Raw genomic sequence first — 19,505 nt, forward strand, 5'->3', positions numbered from 1 at the left:
CGGCTGGCCATGACCACAGCCTGGAGCAGAGAGGACAGCTAGAGGGCCGGGCGCTGCCTTGTGCCATGCCACAGGTTCTTGTTGGGACCTGCATGGGCGAGAAGCTGTATCCTCCTTACTCACCACCCTGACGTCATGGGGAAACTGAGGCAGTCGTGGCCCAGGGCTAAAACCCTGGTCTAATTCACCAGAGGCTGTCCACATCTCTGACCGCCAGGAAGGGGGGAGGCAGAGAATGCACAACTTTACCAACTGTCATAAACAGGTTTAATGGTTTTTCGTGCTTACGTAAAAATCTTGGAATGTAGGCTGTTTGTGAACAATTCCAGTTTACTGGGTATAGTAATCACTGACCCCCACAGCCTCATAAAGTGCTCTGCACAGCAAACTGCATCCCCGAGGGGGGACAGAAGCAGCCCAGCACCAGTCCATGCGGCCCCATGCGCACCCACATCAGAGCCTGCGTCTTCTGCTCCTGCCACACATCCGCAGGCCACAGCAAGTGAGCGAGGTCCAGGCTGGAAGGTCCTGGGCAGGGTTCCACTCCAGCCTTGTCAGAATACAGAGCAGGGCTCTGGCCGGTGCCATCGGACTGTGCGGGCCATGGACGACAAGGCCATCCCACCCTCCTGGGCAGCCTAGGCCTCCCAGGACATCACTGAGCACAACAGCCCAGGCACAGGGGCACATGGAGGCTGTGTGCGGGACCAAAGGTGGCCTCTACCATCCCCAGCTGAGGGCACCAGGAGGACGTGACTCCCCCACCCCACCCCCAGCAAGTCTTATCTGTTGACCTCTCTGCAGGACCTGGGGGAGGGAGGGGTTGGGTCAGAAACACCCCTCAGGCCAAGAGCAGCAGGCCAGAGTGGCTCCCAGCTTCCACGGCAAGAACACAGTCGTCCGCAAGTCCTCTTCAGAAAGCACACTGCAAGGCTCTGGAGCTGGAAATCTCCTCGGACCTGGGTGAGGAGGCCCTCCCTGCACTAGCCCTCCCGCCTTCATGCTGCTGCCCAGCACGTGCGAGGCAGGGCCTGCTCAGGGTGTCTCCATGGTCCTGGGGTGGCCCGTCTCTCGCCAGCCACGGCCAGGGCATGTGCAGGTGAGCAACAGCTGGTAGGAACAGAACAGGAGACTTAAGGCTCCTGCTTTATGGCTCAAGTGTACACAAGGCCGTGGGAGCAGCCCTCAGGACCGCACAGACCCACTCACAGCACCTGAGAACCCATTTCTACAGTGGGGGTCAGAACGCAAGCACCACCCAGAAACAGGCCAGTAACCAAAGCAGCTCCTGATGTGCTGGGCTCTGCAGACACGCTGCCCTGCTCCCTCAGAGCCCAGGAAGGCACAAGCCACCCTCACAAGGCCACAGGCTGGGTAGGGCACAACTGGCTTACCACCACCACCCCACACACCCCCACAGCTGCTCTGCCAGCACAGGCAGAACCCATGTGTGGGGTGGGCCCGAGTCCCCACCTGACACGGTTGTCCAGCCAGACCAAAAGGACATGTTCCCCCAGACTGCAATATGCACAGTGCCCTCGGGGAAACCCACATGCCTGCGGGTACAGAAGTCACCCTCGGTCCCCATGCCGTGTGAAGACACACAGGCAGACAAGACCCAAGAGAAGCCCTACACGTCTGCACGCACCCCCGGAAGGCGTGAATCTCAGGAATCCTGCCGTGAGGTCAGAACCTCCAGCCCCACTCGGGGCCAAGGACAATGAGCTCAGAGGGCTGCAGACCTTGGAGGATGCACCCTGCCTGCGGACACAGAAGGGATTCCTAACAGGAAACACCCAGGACCTTGACACGCAGGAACCCCAGACTCCTGAACAGATGCCCTCTGGGCCTGTGCGTGCAGAGGGAGGCTAGAAGCAAGGGTCTGAGCGCCCAGAGCAAATGAGGTCAGTTTAAAGCAGGTCAGCCATGGCAACATGGCCCCCTCCTGCCGAGGCCTGCTAGGACACTGCCCCCACCCGCCGGCCTTCCTGTGCCCTTCCAGCCTCCAGGCTCAAGGTGCGGTCTGCAAAGAGAGGGGCATCCAGGCAGCTGAGAGAACAGAGCCATTGCTGCACTGGGACAAACAGAAGCAACAGTTCACCTTGTCTCCAACACTGCAAACCGCTGGGCACACACGGGTTAGAGAATGAGTGTACACACAGGTAGAGGAGGCACAGGACACTTTCCCCAGAGACTAAGCCACGGCCCCCACAGCACTCCCCCAGGCTTGTCTCCTAGAAATTAATACCGTCTGTGCACCCAGCGCCCCCCCCGAATCCCCACCCCACACACACTCACATTGCCATGCCCACACCTTCCCAAGACATCCTGCTGGCCTCCAGGGATGTGCCCGATACAGCCACCTCTCATTCGACATAGGGACAGTCCTGCCCTCTGTGAGGCCAGCTCATCCAGACCCTCCCGACTGCTCTAAGCCCCTGGGGGACCCTGTACATGGCCCCCCAGCACATGGAAACTATCCCGCCGCCCTGCCCTCTGGGGATCGGAGAAAACCATTCCAGGGACCCTCAGCTTCTCCCAGCCAGACTCACAGGCACAATGTGGCAGGTGGGGGCGGGGGGGTGGTCAGGGGCAGTTGAGCAGATTCCTGTGGCCTCCGCCCTACTTTCCAACCCCACCCCCACCCGGCCCGGACATCAGCCCAACACCGGGGACCCTGCGGTGGGCAGGGGCAGCCGCTGTCTGAAGGGAATTAAAAAGAGGGACACACCATTTGGAAAGAGGTTTTAGTGAGGCCGCCGGAGCTCCTGCCCCAGGCCTCTGGCACTAGTGAGAAGACCTGCCGTCCTGCAGGGGCCCCGGCGGGAGCAGGGAGCTGCTGGGTCCCGCGAAGAGGCAGCTGAGCTTGGGCTGCAGGTCGTTCCACACCTTGCTCATCTGGAGGACAAGAGGGAGCACGGCGGGATGAGAAAGGCCACGAGCTGGCTACACGCCCCAGCAGACGGCTCTCCGTAAAACCCCCGAGGAGCCCCAGCATGGCCCATGTGGTGCCCCGTGCCACCTCCCCCAGCACCGCCAGACCAGGGGGCCACTGGCCCTTCCCTCGCCATCTCCGCCCCTTCCTCCACTAGGGATGCTGAAACTGGAGGGAACCACACGCCCTGCACATGGGCCAGAAGGTGGGGCCTGCCACCTTGACCACTCTGCCGGCACTGGCCCCCCAGGGTGGTGGGTCGCACATGAGGGCTTCGCCAGAGGAACACACAACAAACGTGGGTGTGGGAGTCAGATGTGCGGCAGCCACCAGCTCACACTCTGGTATCTTGGTTGAGGAGCAGCTACCAGCAGCCCAGGGAGGAGGGAGGCTCGGAGCCCACTCCCCTGTGTGGACCTCCCCCAGAGGGGACAAGCCCCTTCCTCTCTGGCCGCTGCATCAGGACCCTCGCCCATGGACAGGGACACAGCAGTCCCAGACGCTCGCAGCCCATGGCCCTCCGCATCCCACGCCCATCTTGGAGGCGCACAGTACACACCACGTTTTGGAATGGAAACTTGCCACAGAGGGTAAAAGGCACAGCCGAGTCATGGGGCCAGGCAGGCAGCCACATACCTTGCCAAGTCTCCAGACATGCAGAGCACCTGTTCCAAGCAATTCAGGAGCCGCCACCCAGAGGATGTGAACCAGGGTCTGTACCAACCCCTTGCCCTCTCTGCCTGATGCGTCCCATCTCTTGTCTCAATTCTGGGGATGCTGTGCTTTACCTGACTCCAAAATTCCTCCAGGAGAGGAGGAATGCTGCTTCCTTCATGGTCTCACGCTGCACCCCCCCCCCAACCCCATGAATCAAGGGGACAACTCTGCCACTGCTGTTCAGGGTACATGTAAGACAGCAGCTGTGACCAGGACTTGTTTCCAGGTCCTGTGCTCCCCAGCTCGTGGCCCTTCCCTGGCAGTTCACGAGGCCAGCAAGTGCCAGGCTCCCAGGCAGAGCCCAGGCAGGCGCGGGGAGACCCACCTCCTTGTGCCCTTGGATCTGCGAGTTGACAAAGGCCCCGAGGATGTGGGAGGTGAGAGGCAGGTACGCGTGGACCAGCTGCGTCTCCTGGTGCAGGCAGTACAGGGAGAAGTAGCTCCGCAGCTCCATTGTCTGGATGGCGTTCTCCTGCTGCACACACGAGCTACCCTTGCTCCCGGCCCCGCGGACACAAGGAGCACTGCACCAACACGCCACCAACCCCGCCCCGAGCCCGCCACCACCACCCCTTCCCCGCAGCACCGCCGAGGCAAACTCCAAGCCACTTGCCCCAACCAGGCATCCTGGAGGCACTGCTCAGGACACTGCGGGGCCACCTGCCCACCCCAGCGCCCCCCAGCCCCAGCTATATCGCCGGCTATGGCGGCCCCAGGCAGAAGCACTCTGAAAGCCCAGAGCCAGGCCCCAAAGTACCGCTCCAGGGTCCAGCCAGGCTGGGCATGCAGCGGCCCCGTCAGGCCTGCTCACAGGCCACCCCACCCCCATGCGAGAACCACCTCGACGATGCGGGACTCTAGCTGCTCCACCGACTCGGGCTCACGGCTCTGCACAGCAGCGCTCAGCATCTGCCTCTTCATCAGGCTGTACTTGTGCAGGGCACGCTGGTGCTTATGCAGCACGCCCTTCTCGTGCCGCTCGCACAGGTCCTGGGGGGAGGGGCAGCTGAGCTCAACCACCGGCCAGAAGGGCCCCGGAGCCACCCTCCCTCCATGAGAGGCAGCGTGGAAAGGGGAACTACGGGAGGAGACACACGCTCCAAAGTCCGCACTGTTCATGCATGAGCCCCTTCCTCTTCGGAAACCGCTCACACCACGCCCACTTGCTCCACGCTCAGTATGTGTTCGTGGAACAGAGCCACTCAGGTGACAGGCCCAGAGTCAAACCAGGATGGGCTGCAGCACACATCAGCACCACAAACTAAAAACCCACAAAAAAAGGTCCTGTCCACAAGGGAAAAGGACAGGGACAATGGAAGGTGGACCGCCGACTTTCCCGCTGCCCAGTGACAGGAAGCCCATGTCCCTCCAGTAACAGAAAGGCCTGTCTCCAAAAGGTACACTAGCATTTCCCAGGGGCCCTGAAATAGCCCCAGTCAGGAATCCTGTGGGAAACACTGGCCACAGAATGACAGTGCTGTGATCTCAAGGTGATCTGACTACCATCCATCTTAATGGAGAGATCCCTTCTGGAACCTTTCTCAAAGTACTGGGCACAAATATATACCCTCAGCACAAAGGATTCTCTGCTTCACAGACACTCTAGCCCATCACCAACACCGCTCCAGTCCGGAAGCCAGCTCTGCACAAAGCCAGAGTCGGACTGCCCAGAACCTCTGCCCGAGGAAGAGACAAGCTCCCTCAGCACCAGACCAGCCCCTCAGTTATGTGGTGGGAGCTACAACAGTCACACACACACACACACGTCCGCAAGCACACACGCTCACATGCCTACATGTACACATGTGCCTGCACAGTCACATGCACATGCATATGCACGTGTGTGCATGGACGTGTGTGTATCCCCAGGTGCACCCATGCTCATACACATGCACGTGTGCACACAGATGCTTACATATGCGTACACGTGCACATGGTCACGTGCATGCATATACACTCATGCATATGCATGTGCACACAAACATACCCATACTCACACCTATACACACTCATACATAAACACAAATGTATACACGTTCACACAAGCACATGCATACACACTCGTGCACACCCTCATACACACACACAAATACACATACACATAAATATGCACACACTCACAGCTCATGCACATGGATACATCCACACATACAGGCATACGTATATGCTCACACGCATGCGTGCACACACAGCTGCCACTCTCAGACCAAGGGAAGCCAGAGGATTATCTGCACACCTGCAGGGGCCACAGCCCAGAGGACCTACAGAACCCGCCAAGGGGCAATAACACTGGCCAGACTGCCTACGGCCCATCTTTCCTCCACAGCCCTGGGTTCGTGGCCCTTCATCCTCAGGAGTCACACCCATGAGAGACCATGAGAGACCAGACTCACTTTATACGACTGGAGCAAATCCAAGAAGAGGTTCAATTTCTCCACCACGTCATTCTCTTCCTGTTTGCCCTAGAAAACAAGGGTGGGTGACCACGCCGAGCACCACAGGACCCACAGACCCATCCGTAGGCCTGAGCTGGCTCTCCCCACCCCCAGCAGCCACCAGCCAGCTCTGCAGAAGAGCCCCCTTCCCACATGACAGACCCCCAACACAAGGCAGGGAAGCCACAGAGCCCTGCAGCTAGATGAAAACTACGGCCTCAGTTCCCAAGATCACCTGCCCACTTGTGCTCACTGTTTGACACCCAAGTACAGTTGGGGCTGGGTTGGCTTCCTGGGAACCGTCCCTACTAACACACTGTGCTCACAGCCACATGTCCTGAAGGGCTCTAGCACAGCTCATGGCCCTCAGCCACCAGCACTTGCCGAGCACCTCACCTGGGTGTTTGTCGAGCACCTCACCCGGGTGTTTGCTGAGCACCTTGCCTGGGTGTTTTGCTGAACACCTCCTAGTCATTCACCAAGTGCCTCTCTCAGGTGTATGGTGAGAACCTCACCTCTCCCAGGTACAGTGTGGGCTCCTCAGAGAAATGAGCCCCTTTCACAACCTCTAGTGCTCCAGCAATGGCATGAAAAGCTCATCTCAGAAACCACACATCAGACCGTGTGTCTAGAGGGTACAGCCAAAAGACAGAGAATGGGGAAAATGAGGAGGACAAGTCTGACCAGGTTACGAGCACTGCCCTGGGAGCCAGGGGCTCCTGCCCAGGTTCTGCCACCAAGTCAGGGGAACCAGGACTCACACCTGCTGAGCTCAGAGGTTCCAGGCCACTCATTCCCTCACCTAAAGCCAAGACTAGCCAATAAAAGTCACAAGAAAATAACAGGCATGTTCCAGGTTTTTTAAACTCGGAAAGGAAAACACCAGAGGTCCACAGGCACCCTGCTCCTTCCTGACTGGGTGGAGGGGCACAGGAGGATGGAGGTTCCCCGGCCTAGCAGCTGAGGGGCCATTCCTGCTCACGTCACTGGCTAGGTCCCAATTCTCGTCCAACGCCACACAAGACCCCAAACCACCATCCCATCAGTGTGGAAAAATACAGCCCACTGGGAGTCTCCATTGTCCCACTGGGATACAGCAACCTGGGACCCCTAACAGGTCTGGAAAGAATAAAACTAGGGTATGTGGAAACAGAGTTAGGAAAACCAGCCCTCGGATGTCCATCCTCATGCAGTGAGAGTGAACAGTGCTGAGTGAGTTCTGAGCCGTACTGGGTGAAAAGTCCTGACAGTTGTTTGATCCAGTTTCACATTAAAACTGTATTAATTTCACTCCAACATGAAAACCACGAGGAATAGTCAGGAAGTGGCACTTCCTCAGACATCACATTTCAAAGCAGCATCCCAGAGCTATCAGAGAATCTCAGAGCTTGGGGGCAGGGGGAGGGGGAGAGGTTCACTCTATGAACTTGAACCACATCAGAAGCCTGAATCCTCTCTCCCTCTTCAAAGGCAGAAACACAGCATCCAAATCTCAGCTGGAAAACACTGGAGATGACAGAGTTAGAGGAGTTTCTGTTCTGCGTGATGCCCAGGGATTCACGGCACACCCCTACGCGTTCCCCCACCCCCGCATGAGGCTACCCATTGAACTGGGAGCTATGTGGGCCAGGACCTAGGTCCTAGCAACAGGACAGCTTCCATTTTAGATTTTAAAGTGAGCTTTGAGTAAAGTCCAGCAGGCTCCATAAAAAGTGTCTGAATGACCTCTTCCACCCTTGCATCTCCCAGACAGGGAAACAGGCGCAGGGAGCAACGGAACCCGAGCGCAGGCCCAGCACAGGACAGTGGCTGAGCGCGGAGCAGGCCTCCTCTCTCTGCAGCCGCACCTCCAACAGCACGGCGCCAGTCCTCCCACAGTGCACATGTGGGCCTCTGGCAGGCCTGGACAGGGACCGGGCCCAGCGTCAATTCTAAGAAATGCCAACAACACCCTGCGCTCAGTTTCTAACGGGAACACACAGGCACCAGAACCACAAAGAAAACCCAGGACTTTCCATACCAGCAATGAGATCAAATCTCCTTTTCGGCACTCAGAGACGTCCTGGGCCCGAGGGCCTCACCTCGAGCCTGAAAATCACCCAGCTTCACGGTCGGAGGGTCTGCTGCTGTCCCTATGTCCTCTGACCGGCTACTAAGGAGCTTCAAGCGTCACACAGGCAGCAAGGCCCTTCACAAGTACACCGTTTTCATCTATTTGAAACCATCTACTACCAGCCTAAAGTCCATCTCCCCAAGAACCAGGCTGCCAACGCTCACCCTCAGAGTCACCTAGCAGTTTTACAGCATAAACGCACACAGATGAGCCTCTCCGTCTGTCAGTAACCTCCGGACCTTGGCGTCGATCCCCGAGGACCACATGGCCCCTGCAAGTGTGGCAGAAGCATTTCCGGAGGCTAATTGGGTCTCTAGGGGGAACGCAGGTGGGCTCTCTTGGGCTACTAGAGCTTACTAACTGTCCTGGTTAAGTTTTTTGGTTTTTTTTTTTTTTTTTTTTTTTTTTTTTATTTGACAGACAGAGATTACAAGTAGACAGAGAGGCAGGCAGAGAGAGAGAGAGAGGGAAGCAGGCTCCCTGCTGAGCAGAGAGCCCGATGCGGGACTCGATCCCAGGACTCTGGGATCATGACCTGAGCCGAAGGCAGCGGCTTAACCCACTGAGCCACCCAGGCGCCCCTGTCCTGGTTAAGTTATCGAGGAACAGAATACTTGCTGACTAGCACAGCCAAGTGGAAACCATCTGGTCCACCCAGAAGCATCCAGGGAAGTCCTAGATTATGTTTTCAAGGACAGCTTACAACTTCTCATCTCAGCAAAGTCAACTCTCTGAAAGGGCTAGAACCCAGTCTGTCTTTGTCACGGGCAACCCTCTTCAGAGTGTCAAGGGCTCATGGGGAGGCCCTCAGAACAGGTGGTGACGTGCGGTTCCTACCGAGGCCAGCACCCACTCGCTCTGGACTCAGGACTCCGAAGTCTGCATAGGAAGCCATGCCGGCGTCCATTTCCAAGGCAAGGGCTGTTGGAACAGGCGCCAAGGAGAAAAAGTTCACTCACCTGCTGGGCAGCTTTGTCAGCAAGCAGGGCAAATTCCACGGACAGGCCTTTCAGCGCCTGTTTAAGGGACCCCCATGTGCTGCTGTTCAGAGAGGCCCAGGATGGCAGTGGGGTCGTGTCAGACCCCAAAGCACTAAGGAAACAAGAAACAGAGCAGACAAGACACTCAAGGACTGGGAGCCGAGCTGGCCTTTCAGCCTGACGTGTCATCCCAGGGCACCCTCTACTCCATGAAAAGGGGTCCCCAGGGCCACCTGAGCATCTGCCAGAAAGGCAGGACCTCAGCCGCCCCCCCGCCCCAGGCCTCCTGAACCAGTCCTGGTCAGCAAGGCCCCCAACCCACCCAGGGGACAGGTGTGCACACGAGGGTTCGGGAGGCGGAGGTGTGTAGACTGAGAAGGAGGGCGCGGTCCTGGCTGACTGTCCCACCACCCCTCCACCCAGAGGAGCACGAACAGTCTGGTGTCCTTTTCCAGTCTAGTCCTGACAGCAGGGAAGACATGGTGTCACCTATGTAGCACAGGCTTGTATGTTCAGGGATCCACGCTTCCCTACCTAAATTCCCCCATTTTTTTTTCTGCTAAATTCCATAATCCATTTCCCCAACCCTCTCCTTCACCTTCTAAAAGTGAAACAGGTCAGAACCGGCGGGGCTATGGTAAAACACCTTCTGCCCCGTGCACTGCAGATCCCTCCCCCGACTGCCCTGCAGAACTGGGTGGGGCACCTGCCTCAGTTCCTTCCCGAATATGAGAAGGTCAGCAGCATTGTCGATGGCCCTGGACGCGATCCGCTCCGCCCGATCTCGAAGCTTGTGGAAGCTGTTGTAGATGTTCCGAATGAGTTCCCGGCTGACAGCAAACTGAGTCTGGATGTCGGCCGGGAGGAAGTCCTGGCAGGGAGGACAGCAAGGCTGGGGATTACAGGCTGTGAGGGGCCTTCCGGAGACGACGCCCTTCAAGAGAGGGACAAAGCCCTCCAACGGAGCAGCTGGTCAGCCCAGACACCAGGCCATGTGGGGGCCTCCTAAGGCCTCCCTCGTTGTCCAAAAAAGAAACAGAAAGCATCATCACGCATACACCACAAACACCAAGCTGAGTGACCCCAGGAGATGGCGATACTAGCATAAACCGAAAGTGGATCCAACCGGAGGTCCTGCCAGAATGTGCTCCAACGATAAACTTCAAGCTCGAAGTGACGTGGATGAATCCTGACTTTAGGGGCCCCACTCTTCCCTCAAGGGGCACTTTTTACCAGCTTTACGGTTAACTACTTGTTAGCATTAATAATGTTAACTACATAATGCTTAGAAAACAGAAACCTTAGTAAACGAAAAAAGATAAGAGACCACATTTCTGCGTGGAGAAGCAGTTTAAGAAGGAAAAAGCTACCCAGTAGCCACCTTAATTCTTTTTAGAGACAAAACAGATTTGCCAGATTTTACAATAAACTAACGCAACAATCCCACACCCCCTGAAATCGGAGCCTGGTGACCCGGCAGGAGTCCACCTGGATCACAAAAAGCCTCAGAAGTGGCAGGAGAGCTGGCGGACTCAGGCCAGACCGCATTCAGCCCCATCCGGGTCGGCTGCTCGGCGGGTCTGGGATCCTGGCAGCCTCTCGGGGCCGTCTCCCCATCTGTGAGATGGGCAGGTCACGTGCTGTGCGTTGGAGCAGGTGAAAGGAGAGTCGAAGAGAAAACCCGGCGGCGGGCCTCAGCACCATCCCCCGCACGTGGGGGAAGCAAGAGAGCATGACCGGGTCAACTGGTCACTGCCAGGACTGGAGGGTGTGCATCACGACGAGAGAAGTACCTTGGCCCGGGGAGCCAGCTTACAGTTCATGAATTCATCTCCAACACACTGAGCTGATTCCTTTAACTTGTTCTGCACATCCTGCAAAGGAAAACAGAAACAGGCCGCATCTACCAGCTGCAGAACGGTCTGTGTGAGACCAAGGAGGCCAGCAGGAGGCAGGACGCAGGCCCTCCGCAAGAGGGCTGTTACATAGGCATCCCCAGAAGACCTCGTCACTGTCTTCCCGGATTTCTTCCCATTGACCTTAACCTTTAGGTGGCCTTCCACAGACAGGAAAGCCTGGCGTAACCACACCAGCACCACGAAACCTCTGGCTCCAGAGGGGAGCTCTCTCTCCAGAAACACAGGAACTCCCGTCTGCAGAGCAGGGATGCCCCCCATTCCACAGCACCAGGTCCTGGTAGGTCCTGCCACATGGGGCACAGAGACGAGAGCTGAGGTCTCCTTCCTTCGGACAGACCCACAGGACGCAGCCCCACAGAGCCCCGGGAGGGCTGATGGGCTTCACACAAGTCTCCTCAGCAAAGCCACAGCCAAGACCAGGACCCAGAAAGAGCCACGGGAAATACAGGCAGAGAGCCTCATCTGCAGCTTTTTACGGGTCAGGGAATTTTAGAATTTCAGAGAAGCCTGGAGGATCGTCTGTCCTAATCTCTCATTTTACCAGAGGAAATGGAGTCAGGGAGCTCTTAGGAACACCCTATCTGTGTGAGGAAAGGGTCAGAGGGGCCTCACACCCCCAGCACAGGGATGCTGCCTGGCTCTGTGCCCAGTGCATGTGGCTCCCAAGTCCCCCCACATTCCTCTCTGACAATAACGATTCCTGCGTGAAAGGAACCTGTCTGCCCAGGGTTCCAAGGCCCATACTAAGCTCAAGAGCAGACAGTCACAGCAAGCATTCACGGAATGTCTGCTTCACGTCCCAGAAAAGGGATGATGGTGACAGGTACCCCTAGGCAAGCAGCAGGAAAGCCTTCTCGAGGAGGTCCCAGGCCCCTCTGTCTCACGGGGTGTGTCTGCCTCTGTGGCTCCTCAACATCCAGCATCTTTCCCCAGTGGGAGAGGGTGGGACTGAGCCCCGCCCAGAAGGGGTTGCAGACAGCAGGGCCCTGGACTACTCCTGGAGGCTTTCCATACTGGGAAAGTACGCAAGAAGGGGCAAGAAGGGGTTCCCTCGGACAGAAGATGCCCCCGCTTATGCCCCAGGTACAGCGACCTTGCTGGAGCCCCTCCACCACCCTTGCTCCAACCCCAGACAGCGAGCAGGCTGCTCTTGGGACAGGGCAGGGACTTCCTCCCCAACTGGAAGGAAGGGCTCTGTCTTGCTTCCCGAGGCTAACGAACACAGCTGCTTGGTTTCTAACAGAAATTAACATCCATGTGGAGACGGTTTCCCAGGACGTGGTCTATCCTGCAGCTCTGTGAAAAGGACTCAGCTCAGTCTTCCAATGTCACGTCATCAAGGTGGCCTTATTTGCTTTCTGGGACACTGAGACTCATTGCAACCTGGGGTCTCCAGCACTTCCATAACCCTTACAAGCAAAGCCTTCGGTAAACAAGCCTCAGCGCCCACAGCGACGGTGCTCCTAATCTCCAAATCCTGCCAGGCCAAAGCCAAGAATGCCTCCTGACCCCACCTTCCCGTTATCCGGGAAGAAAGGAAATCTCACTCGGGGTCGTCACGTGTGCCGGACTCCGTCAGGGCACCCACACGAGGACAGGAAGACAAGCAAACTGAGTGTCGGGAAGCTCAGGCCCCACCCGGGACAGCGAAGTACTCACAGGACCACTAAAGGACAGGAACAGCCTGAGGGCCACGTCCTCGGAGAACGGAGGGTGCCGAGCCACCAGGTTGATGAAGCGCCTCAGCGCCCTCCGCCGGGCCTCGATGAACTCCCGGTCAGCTGCAGGCAGAAAGCACGGGCTCAGCAACGGGCTGGGCGGCCGCCCCATCCCAGCCCCCCGCAAACACACCCCAGTAGGGAAAGCCGCCAGGAGCAGCAGAGGTCCTGCTGTCCGCACCCACAGTGCTCCCCACTGTGCAGACCGCCAACTGGCAAGATGGGCTCGGCTGCACCTGCCTGCTGGCCTGCACCGGCCTTCCCAGCACCATGGCCTCTGGCGCCCCGAGGTGTGGCATCCCGGCCTTCCCGGCACCCCGGCCTTACCTCCCAGCACTCTTTTGGGCGGCAGGGCTGGCACCATGCGGTAGGGGAACTTCTGCAGCAGCATCTCATGGAAAACCACGAAGTCGTTGTACCGTCTGTACACGGAGGACTTGAAGCGCTGCAAGACCAGGGCTCTGTGCTTGGACTGGACACCAGAAACCGCCCCCATGCGCCCCCGCCCCCCGCCACCAACCAGAGCCACAGGAGCGCTGTGGCTCGATATCCCCCACCCCGAATCTCACCAGACTCTACCGAAGACAAGTCCCGTCCCCCCGGCAGTGCTCACACAGCTGCCAACACTGCCCGGAGTGATCACTCTGCCCACCCACCCATGACCGGGCTCTCCTGAGGACCGCACACTTCTCACAGGGGTCTGCCCCAGCACAGCTGCCCCGCCCCCACCCTTACAAGGCAGCACATGCAAACAACGCCTTCTTCACTTCGTCCTTGGGGCACCCTCCCATACAGGGTCACACGGTGCAGGCGCGACAGGTACGACAGCCTCCTGGGAGAGCGCTGGCTGTCACGGCAGACTAGACACTGCCCAGGAAGGCCGGACACACAGACGTCCCATCCCAGACAGACCCGCGGGCTCCATGACAGCCAGCCCCCGCACAGCAGAGGAGCCCACCCCGGCTCCAGGTCAGAGTGCACATGACACACACGCACGAGCCACGGTCTGCAGGCTGTCTTGCTTGTAATTGATGCGGCTCAGCGACAGACACCTGTCTGATCCTGATGGCTGGGTGCTCCAGGGAATCAGAGCTGTGCACACAGGAGGGGAGGGCCAGTCACCAGGGCTTCAGGGCAGAGGGATGGACAGTGGGACACAAGGACTTTCAGGACCGTGAACACTGGGGGACACCATCGGGTAATACCGGTCATCAGCGTCCAGACCCACAGAATGCACACCCACCCAGAGGGGCCATGGCACCAATTGTAGTCTCTGGGTGACGATGACATGTCCGTGTGTGGCTGACTGTGACAGATGCCCTGTTTGCGGGACACAGATCATGGGGCAGCCCATGGAGGAACGGGGCTCAGGACAGAACGTGTGGCCCTGCCACTGCCAGAACGGCATGTCTTAGAAGGTGGCCCGCACACAGCTGCCTCCTTGAGAAAATGTGTATCATGGGACAATAGGCTTCCTGAAAGAACAGGCACCTGAAAGAACAGGAAAGGGCCAGCTGCTGGAGCCACACAGGGGAGGGTAGCCCCCGACACCCAGAGCCACCGCACCTGCAACAAGGCCCGGAGGGAGGAGACGTGCCCGTGCCCAGGGGAGCAGCACCCACATGCACCCTAGAACAAAGCTGATTCACAGACTTCAGCCTCTGTAGCTTGAAAACACCTTGACACACATACCCTGTGACTGCAGACTCCCACAGCACACACACACGGCCGTTCGGTTTGGAAAACGTGTTTCCTCCCGGAAATGACACGGACCCTTCCGACTGAAGCCCCACAGCGGCCCAACACTGTCATGCCAGCACAGCCCCACTCCACCTGTCCTGGGGCGTCCCCTGCTAACACAGTGGGACTCCACAAGCCCAACGACGCCGTCAGCTCATCGATGACTTAATCCTCAGTTTCTGAACAAAAACTACCCCAGTATCTGATCTAACAGCACCAGGATATAGAAAGAGAATGGAGGGAAGCCTGGGGGGTTCAGTCGGTTGAGCGTCTGCCTTCAGCTCAGGTCATGATCCCAGGGTTCTGGGATTGAGTCCTGCGTCGGGCTCCCTGCTCAGCAAGGAACCCGCTTCTCTCTCTGCCTGCCGTTCACTCCTGCTCTCTCTCACTCTCTGGTAAATAAATAAATAAAATATTTAAAAGAAAGAGAGAGAGAGAGAAAGAGAGAAAGAAAGTTAGTTAGCACCGCGGATGCCATCCTGTCACTGCACAGACGCGCGGCCAAGTGCCCAGCACCTCCCTGGAGGAGGAAGCGCTCCTCCGAGCAGCTTCCCAGACACAGGGCCAGGGAGGGCAGGCTGAGCAAGGTGGGGGTGTGGCTGAGCCAGATGGAGACACGGGGACACCCCAGCTGTGCAAACATCTGTCAGGCGGCTTGGCTCTCCGTGCCTGGTGTCGGCTCTTCCCTCTAAGACCAACACACAGACTCCCTCAAGGCCCATCCCCCCCAGCACGACCCCCCACCCAGCCTCCTCTCCCAGCGGGCACATGCCGCCTGCCCCTCACCTGGCTGGAGACCTCGTATTCCACATGCTTCAGGAAGAGGCCCTTCTTCCCAGGAATGAGCTCCACCTGCACAGTGTCCCTGGCCAGCAGCTCCTGCAGGGTGCAGGACAGCAGCAGCGGGTTCCCCTGTGGCATCTGCATCCGACTGGGGTGCGGGTCCCTCCGCTGGCTGACTTGGGGCGTGGGCGAGTCTGGACAAGAGATGGTAAATGGCCAATAAAAACAGCTGCTCGGAAAAGTGGAGGCTGCCCCCGGCCGGCCCTCCCACCACCATGCGCTCCCTCAGCACCCGGACCGTCACCATGTCACCCCCCTTCATTCAGGCCATGGAGCTTCTGCTCCTAAGAGTCACCACCATGAGGCATCCAGCCGACCAGGAGTCAGCAAATACACCCATGGATCCAAGACCAGTCAGACTGAGTTTTCAACTTGGACAGGAAAAAAGTGAGCTCTTTACAAGTTTCATGGAAAAGAGTCCGCCATTTCTCTACAGTCCAGAAAGAGGTTAAAACTGAAGAGCGAGGGGCGCCTGGGTGGCTCAGTTGGTTGGACGACTGCCTTCAGCTCAGGTCATGATCCTGGAGTCCCAGGATCGAGTCCAGCATCGGGCTCCCAGCAACATGGGGAGTCTGCTTCTCCCTCTGACCTTCTCCTCGCTCATGCTCTCTCTCACTGTCTTTCTCTCAAATAAATAAATAAAATCTTAAAAAAAAAAAAAAACTGAAGAGCGAGCCGTACAATTTCTCCGTCCCACCGTTTCTACAGTGAACACCTATGACTCCGTGTGCCAAAAGAATCATTCCAATTCCATGCAGGCAAAAAAACCCCATGCTTGCTTAGAGCTAAGATTCCCAATCTCACAAGTCTAAGAATCACTCCGCTTCCCTACAGGCAGGAGCCGCCCACTCCTCACCGAGCAGCGAGAGGCGGAGCAGAGAGATCACAGGCTAACACGGAAGTCATGTTAAAAAGCCAGTTTTTAGTACAGAGAATTCTTAAGAAACAAAGTTCTTTTGGGTTAAAAAACAGAGTAAAGTTAAGGTACCCCACAGAGGGGGAGGGAGTCCTCCTCTAACCAACACTGCTACTAGTAACCGCAACAAAATGTAGATTTCTTTCCTCTTTTTTCCAAATTCTCCACAACTTGGTTGTATCATTTTTCATGATTTCCTTCTTAAAACAACACTTCAAAGTAAGAGTATGGCTTGTATTCTAAACAGAATTAAAGATAAGATTATCTTCATCCGTTAAATTACTCAGCATTTTAGAACTGAAAATGTAGTTGCCTTTAATTGACCTTAAAGATTAAAGAAAGAAAATAAACTACGGCCTTAATGCTTACTTGAGAACCCCAAGGGCGTCATAAAAACTCCACACACAAGCTCAGTATTATGTGCCCTAAAGCAGAAAGCTCCCCCCGCCCCCCGAGTGTAGGCACATACCCCAGGGTGAAAACCTCCCGCCAGGCGCAAGGAGAAAACAGAAGCAATTCTAGTTGTATTTCCAGCTCTCCTTCCACAACGTGACACTCCTGTGACAGCAATACACCCCACGTGATGCAGGACAGCCATGCACATAACTTCCTAAATGTGTATTGTGTGCATGTGCACGCATATGTGTGCATAAGCATGTAAAGGAGTGTGGTATGTGCGTGCATATGTGAGCGTGTGTGTGCACGTGTCTGAGTGTGTGTGTGTGTGTTCATGAGTGTGAGTGTGTGTATATATGGAGGTGCTACATGTATATAGTGTATGTGCGAGTGTATACAAGTGTGAGGTATGTGGGTATGTATATACGCGGCTGTGTACGTGTGTGTGCATGAGCATTTAAGTAGATGAGTATATGGGGTGTGTACGTGTATAAGTGTGAATATGCAAGTGTGTCTGTGCATACAAGCATGGTTGTGAGTGTGTATGTCATGCGTGTGTACATGTGTGTGTACATGTGTGTATATATTAAAAGTCCCCAATATCTTAATGGCCAAAATGTGGAGACCACAGCTCCAGAAGGTTCTCCCATCCTAAGAACTCAGCCCCTTTCCGTGTAAAAATATTTTGCTGGCCTTAAACTGTTTATCCACTCTCTTCAGGGACCACATGTCCTCTCAGTCAAGGAGCCAACAAGTGTTTCTCAAGTGCCCACTCGACAACAGTAACGAACACTGCAGGCTCACTGAGCTCACTAATACGCATTCCGTACACGGCTATGGACGGTTCCCAAGGCTGGGCACAGTCCGTGAGGATCCAAACTCCAGGGCAAATGGGAATCCCACTGTGACCTAACTTTAACAGCACCCTGATCGTGAGAAAGGGGGCCCAAACGCCGCGCCCGAGCACAAGCTCCAGGAAATACATCCCTGCTGCTGGGGGGGGCAGGGTGGTTTTGGCACGCAGAAGGGCCTCAAAGAAAGTTTGCCAAATGACTGACTGCCGCTATTTACTGCATTTTCAGGAATGAAAAGCAGCATGCCTGGGAAAAACAAAGTTTTGTGTAATCAGAGCACAGAATATGTGGACAGACAGGAAAAACGAAGTCAAAAGGTACCAAGGGAAGAACATTTTTATCAGAGAAGAGATATGCAAATACCTATATCTGAAAGGAAACTTGTGTCCGGAATACATAAAGAACTCTGATGACCAGTAAAAATAAAAGACAGACACACAACCCAATTTAAAAATGGGCCAAGGATTTGCATAAACATTCCTCCCAAGGTATACCAGTGGCCACTAAACACATAAAAAGATGCTCCAATATCCCAGACCGTCATGGAAATGCAAATCACAGCCATGGTAAGATACCACCCACTGTGGCAGCTCTCATCTAAAAGAAAAGAAAGACAAGGACTAGTGAGCACTGGCCAGGATGCGGAAAGTGAGCACTGGCCACACATGCTGGTGGAAGCCGTCTTCCCAGCACGTCCACACAGGTACAGCGTGTACACAGGTACACATACAGCGTGAGAGGCAGAGCCCCCATGTGAGCCCGCAGTCGCACCGGCAGGAATACCCCCGAGGGGTGAACGCGGATGTCCACACAGACACCTGCAAACAAAGGTCCACAGGAGCCAGAGAGCAGAGAAACCCAAGTGGCCACCAACTGTCCAGGAATAAACTGAAGTGGGTGGCTTATCCGAACGGACTACTAGTCTGCTGTACGAAGGGATGCAGAACAGACTCACTCACGCTACAAGACAGACGGACCTAAAAACACAATGGTGGAAGAAGCCAAACAAAAGAACCACGTATGGGATGAGTCCATGCAAAGTACAGAAACAAAGCGGACCGGCGCCCGCCTGGGGGTAGGGAGCAGCGATGGGAGAACTGGGAAGTGAGGACTGGAAAATAAGGGGTTTCTTTGGGGTTGATAAGATGCTCCCAAATTGTTCCCGGCGAGGGTGCACTGCCCATAAACACGCCAACACCACTATGTTGTACAGACGGCGTTACGGCAGTGTATGCAACACAAACGAGAACGAGGAACGCCTCACGCGTAGAAGGTGGGCGACTCCAGTAAGTGGCAGAAGTAAGAACCTTCGAAAATCCTTCCTTCGAGAAAAGCAAAAATGGTCAGAACTCACAGAACACAGGAAACTGAAGATGTGTGGCAAGCCAGGGTGTAGTATCGCTGTGATGATTACTTAAGTCAAAACGAGGCCATGCTGGGGGCCCCCGGGTGGCTCAGTTGGGTAACCATCTGCCTTCTGATGGGGTCATGATCGCAGGCTCCTGGGATCGAGCCCCACATTGGGCTCCCTGCTCAGCAGGGAGCCTGCTTCTCCCCCTGCCTCTGCCCTTCCCCCTGCTCATGCTTGCATTCTCTCCCCCGAGAAAATAAATAAAATCTTTCATAAAAGAAAAAAAAAATGAGGCCACACTGGAATAGGGCAGGCCCTCACTCCAATGTGACTAGAGTCCTCATAAGATGAGGGAGGACCACAGGAGGCCTCAGAGACCCCCAACACACAGGGGTGGGCACATGACAGCAGAGGCAGAGACTGAAGCCACGTGGCCACAAACCAAGAAGGTGGAGGGTGGCCCACGGCAGCCACATGCTGGAATGGGCAGGAAGTACTCTCCACTGTGGGCTGGGAGCGCACGCAGCCCTGCCCACACCCGGATCTCAGACTTCCTACCTCCAGGGCCGTGAGACATTTCTGCTGCTT

At 56.3% G+C, this 19,505-nt stretch overlaps 1 protein-coding gene across 5 annotated transcripts in view; it reads right to left on the minus strand.

The window, feature by feature from the left end:
* Positions 1-250: 250 nt before the first annotated feature.
* Positions 251-19,505, minus strand: part of SNX8 (sorting nexin 8) — a 39,767-nt gene continuing 20,512 nt past the window's right edge. For 2 of the 5 annotated variants that reach the window (XM_032326985.1, XM_032326988.1), the window contains exons 2-10: positions 15,344-15,534; positions 13,145-13,262; positions 12,759-12,880; positions 10,974-11,054; positions 9,891-10,051; positions 9,160-9,292; positions 6,046-6,114; positions 4,493-4,642; positions 2,808-4,127 (exon numbers count right to left, since the gene is read on the minus strand). In XM_032326985.1, the coding sequence (XP_032182876.1) occupies positions 3,720-4,127; positions 4,493-4,642; positions 6,046-6,114; positions 9,160-9,292; positions 9,891-10,051; positions 10,974-11,054; positions 12,759-12,880; positions 13,145-13,262; positions 15,344-15,534 (1,433 nt within the window). In that variant the 3' untranslated portion in view covers positions 2,808-3,719. Of the gene's footprint in view, positions 4,128-4,492; positions 4,643-6,045; positions 6,115-9,159; positions 9,293-9,890; positions 10,052-10,973; positions 11,055-12,758; positions 12,881-13,144; positions 13,263-15,343; positions 15,535-19,505 lie in introns of all 5 variants that reach the window. The other 3 variants (XR_004281718.1, XM_032326987.1, XM_032326986.1) reach the window with 3 other exon arrangements.

This window comes from Mustela erminea, chromosome 20 (assembly GCF_009829155.1).
Source record: "Mustela erminea isolate mMusErm1 chromosome 20, mMusErm1.Pri, whole genome shotgun sequence".
Taxonomy (NCBI): Eukaryota; Metazoa; Chordata; class Mammalia; order Carnivora; family Mustelidae; genus Mustela; species Mustela erminea.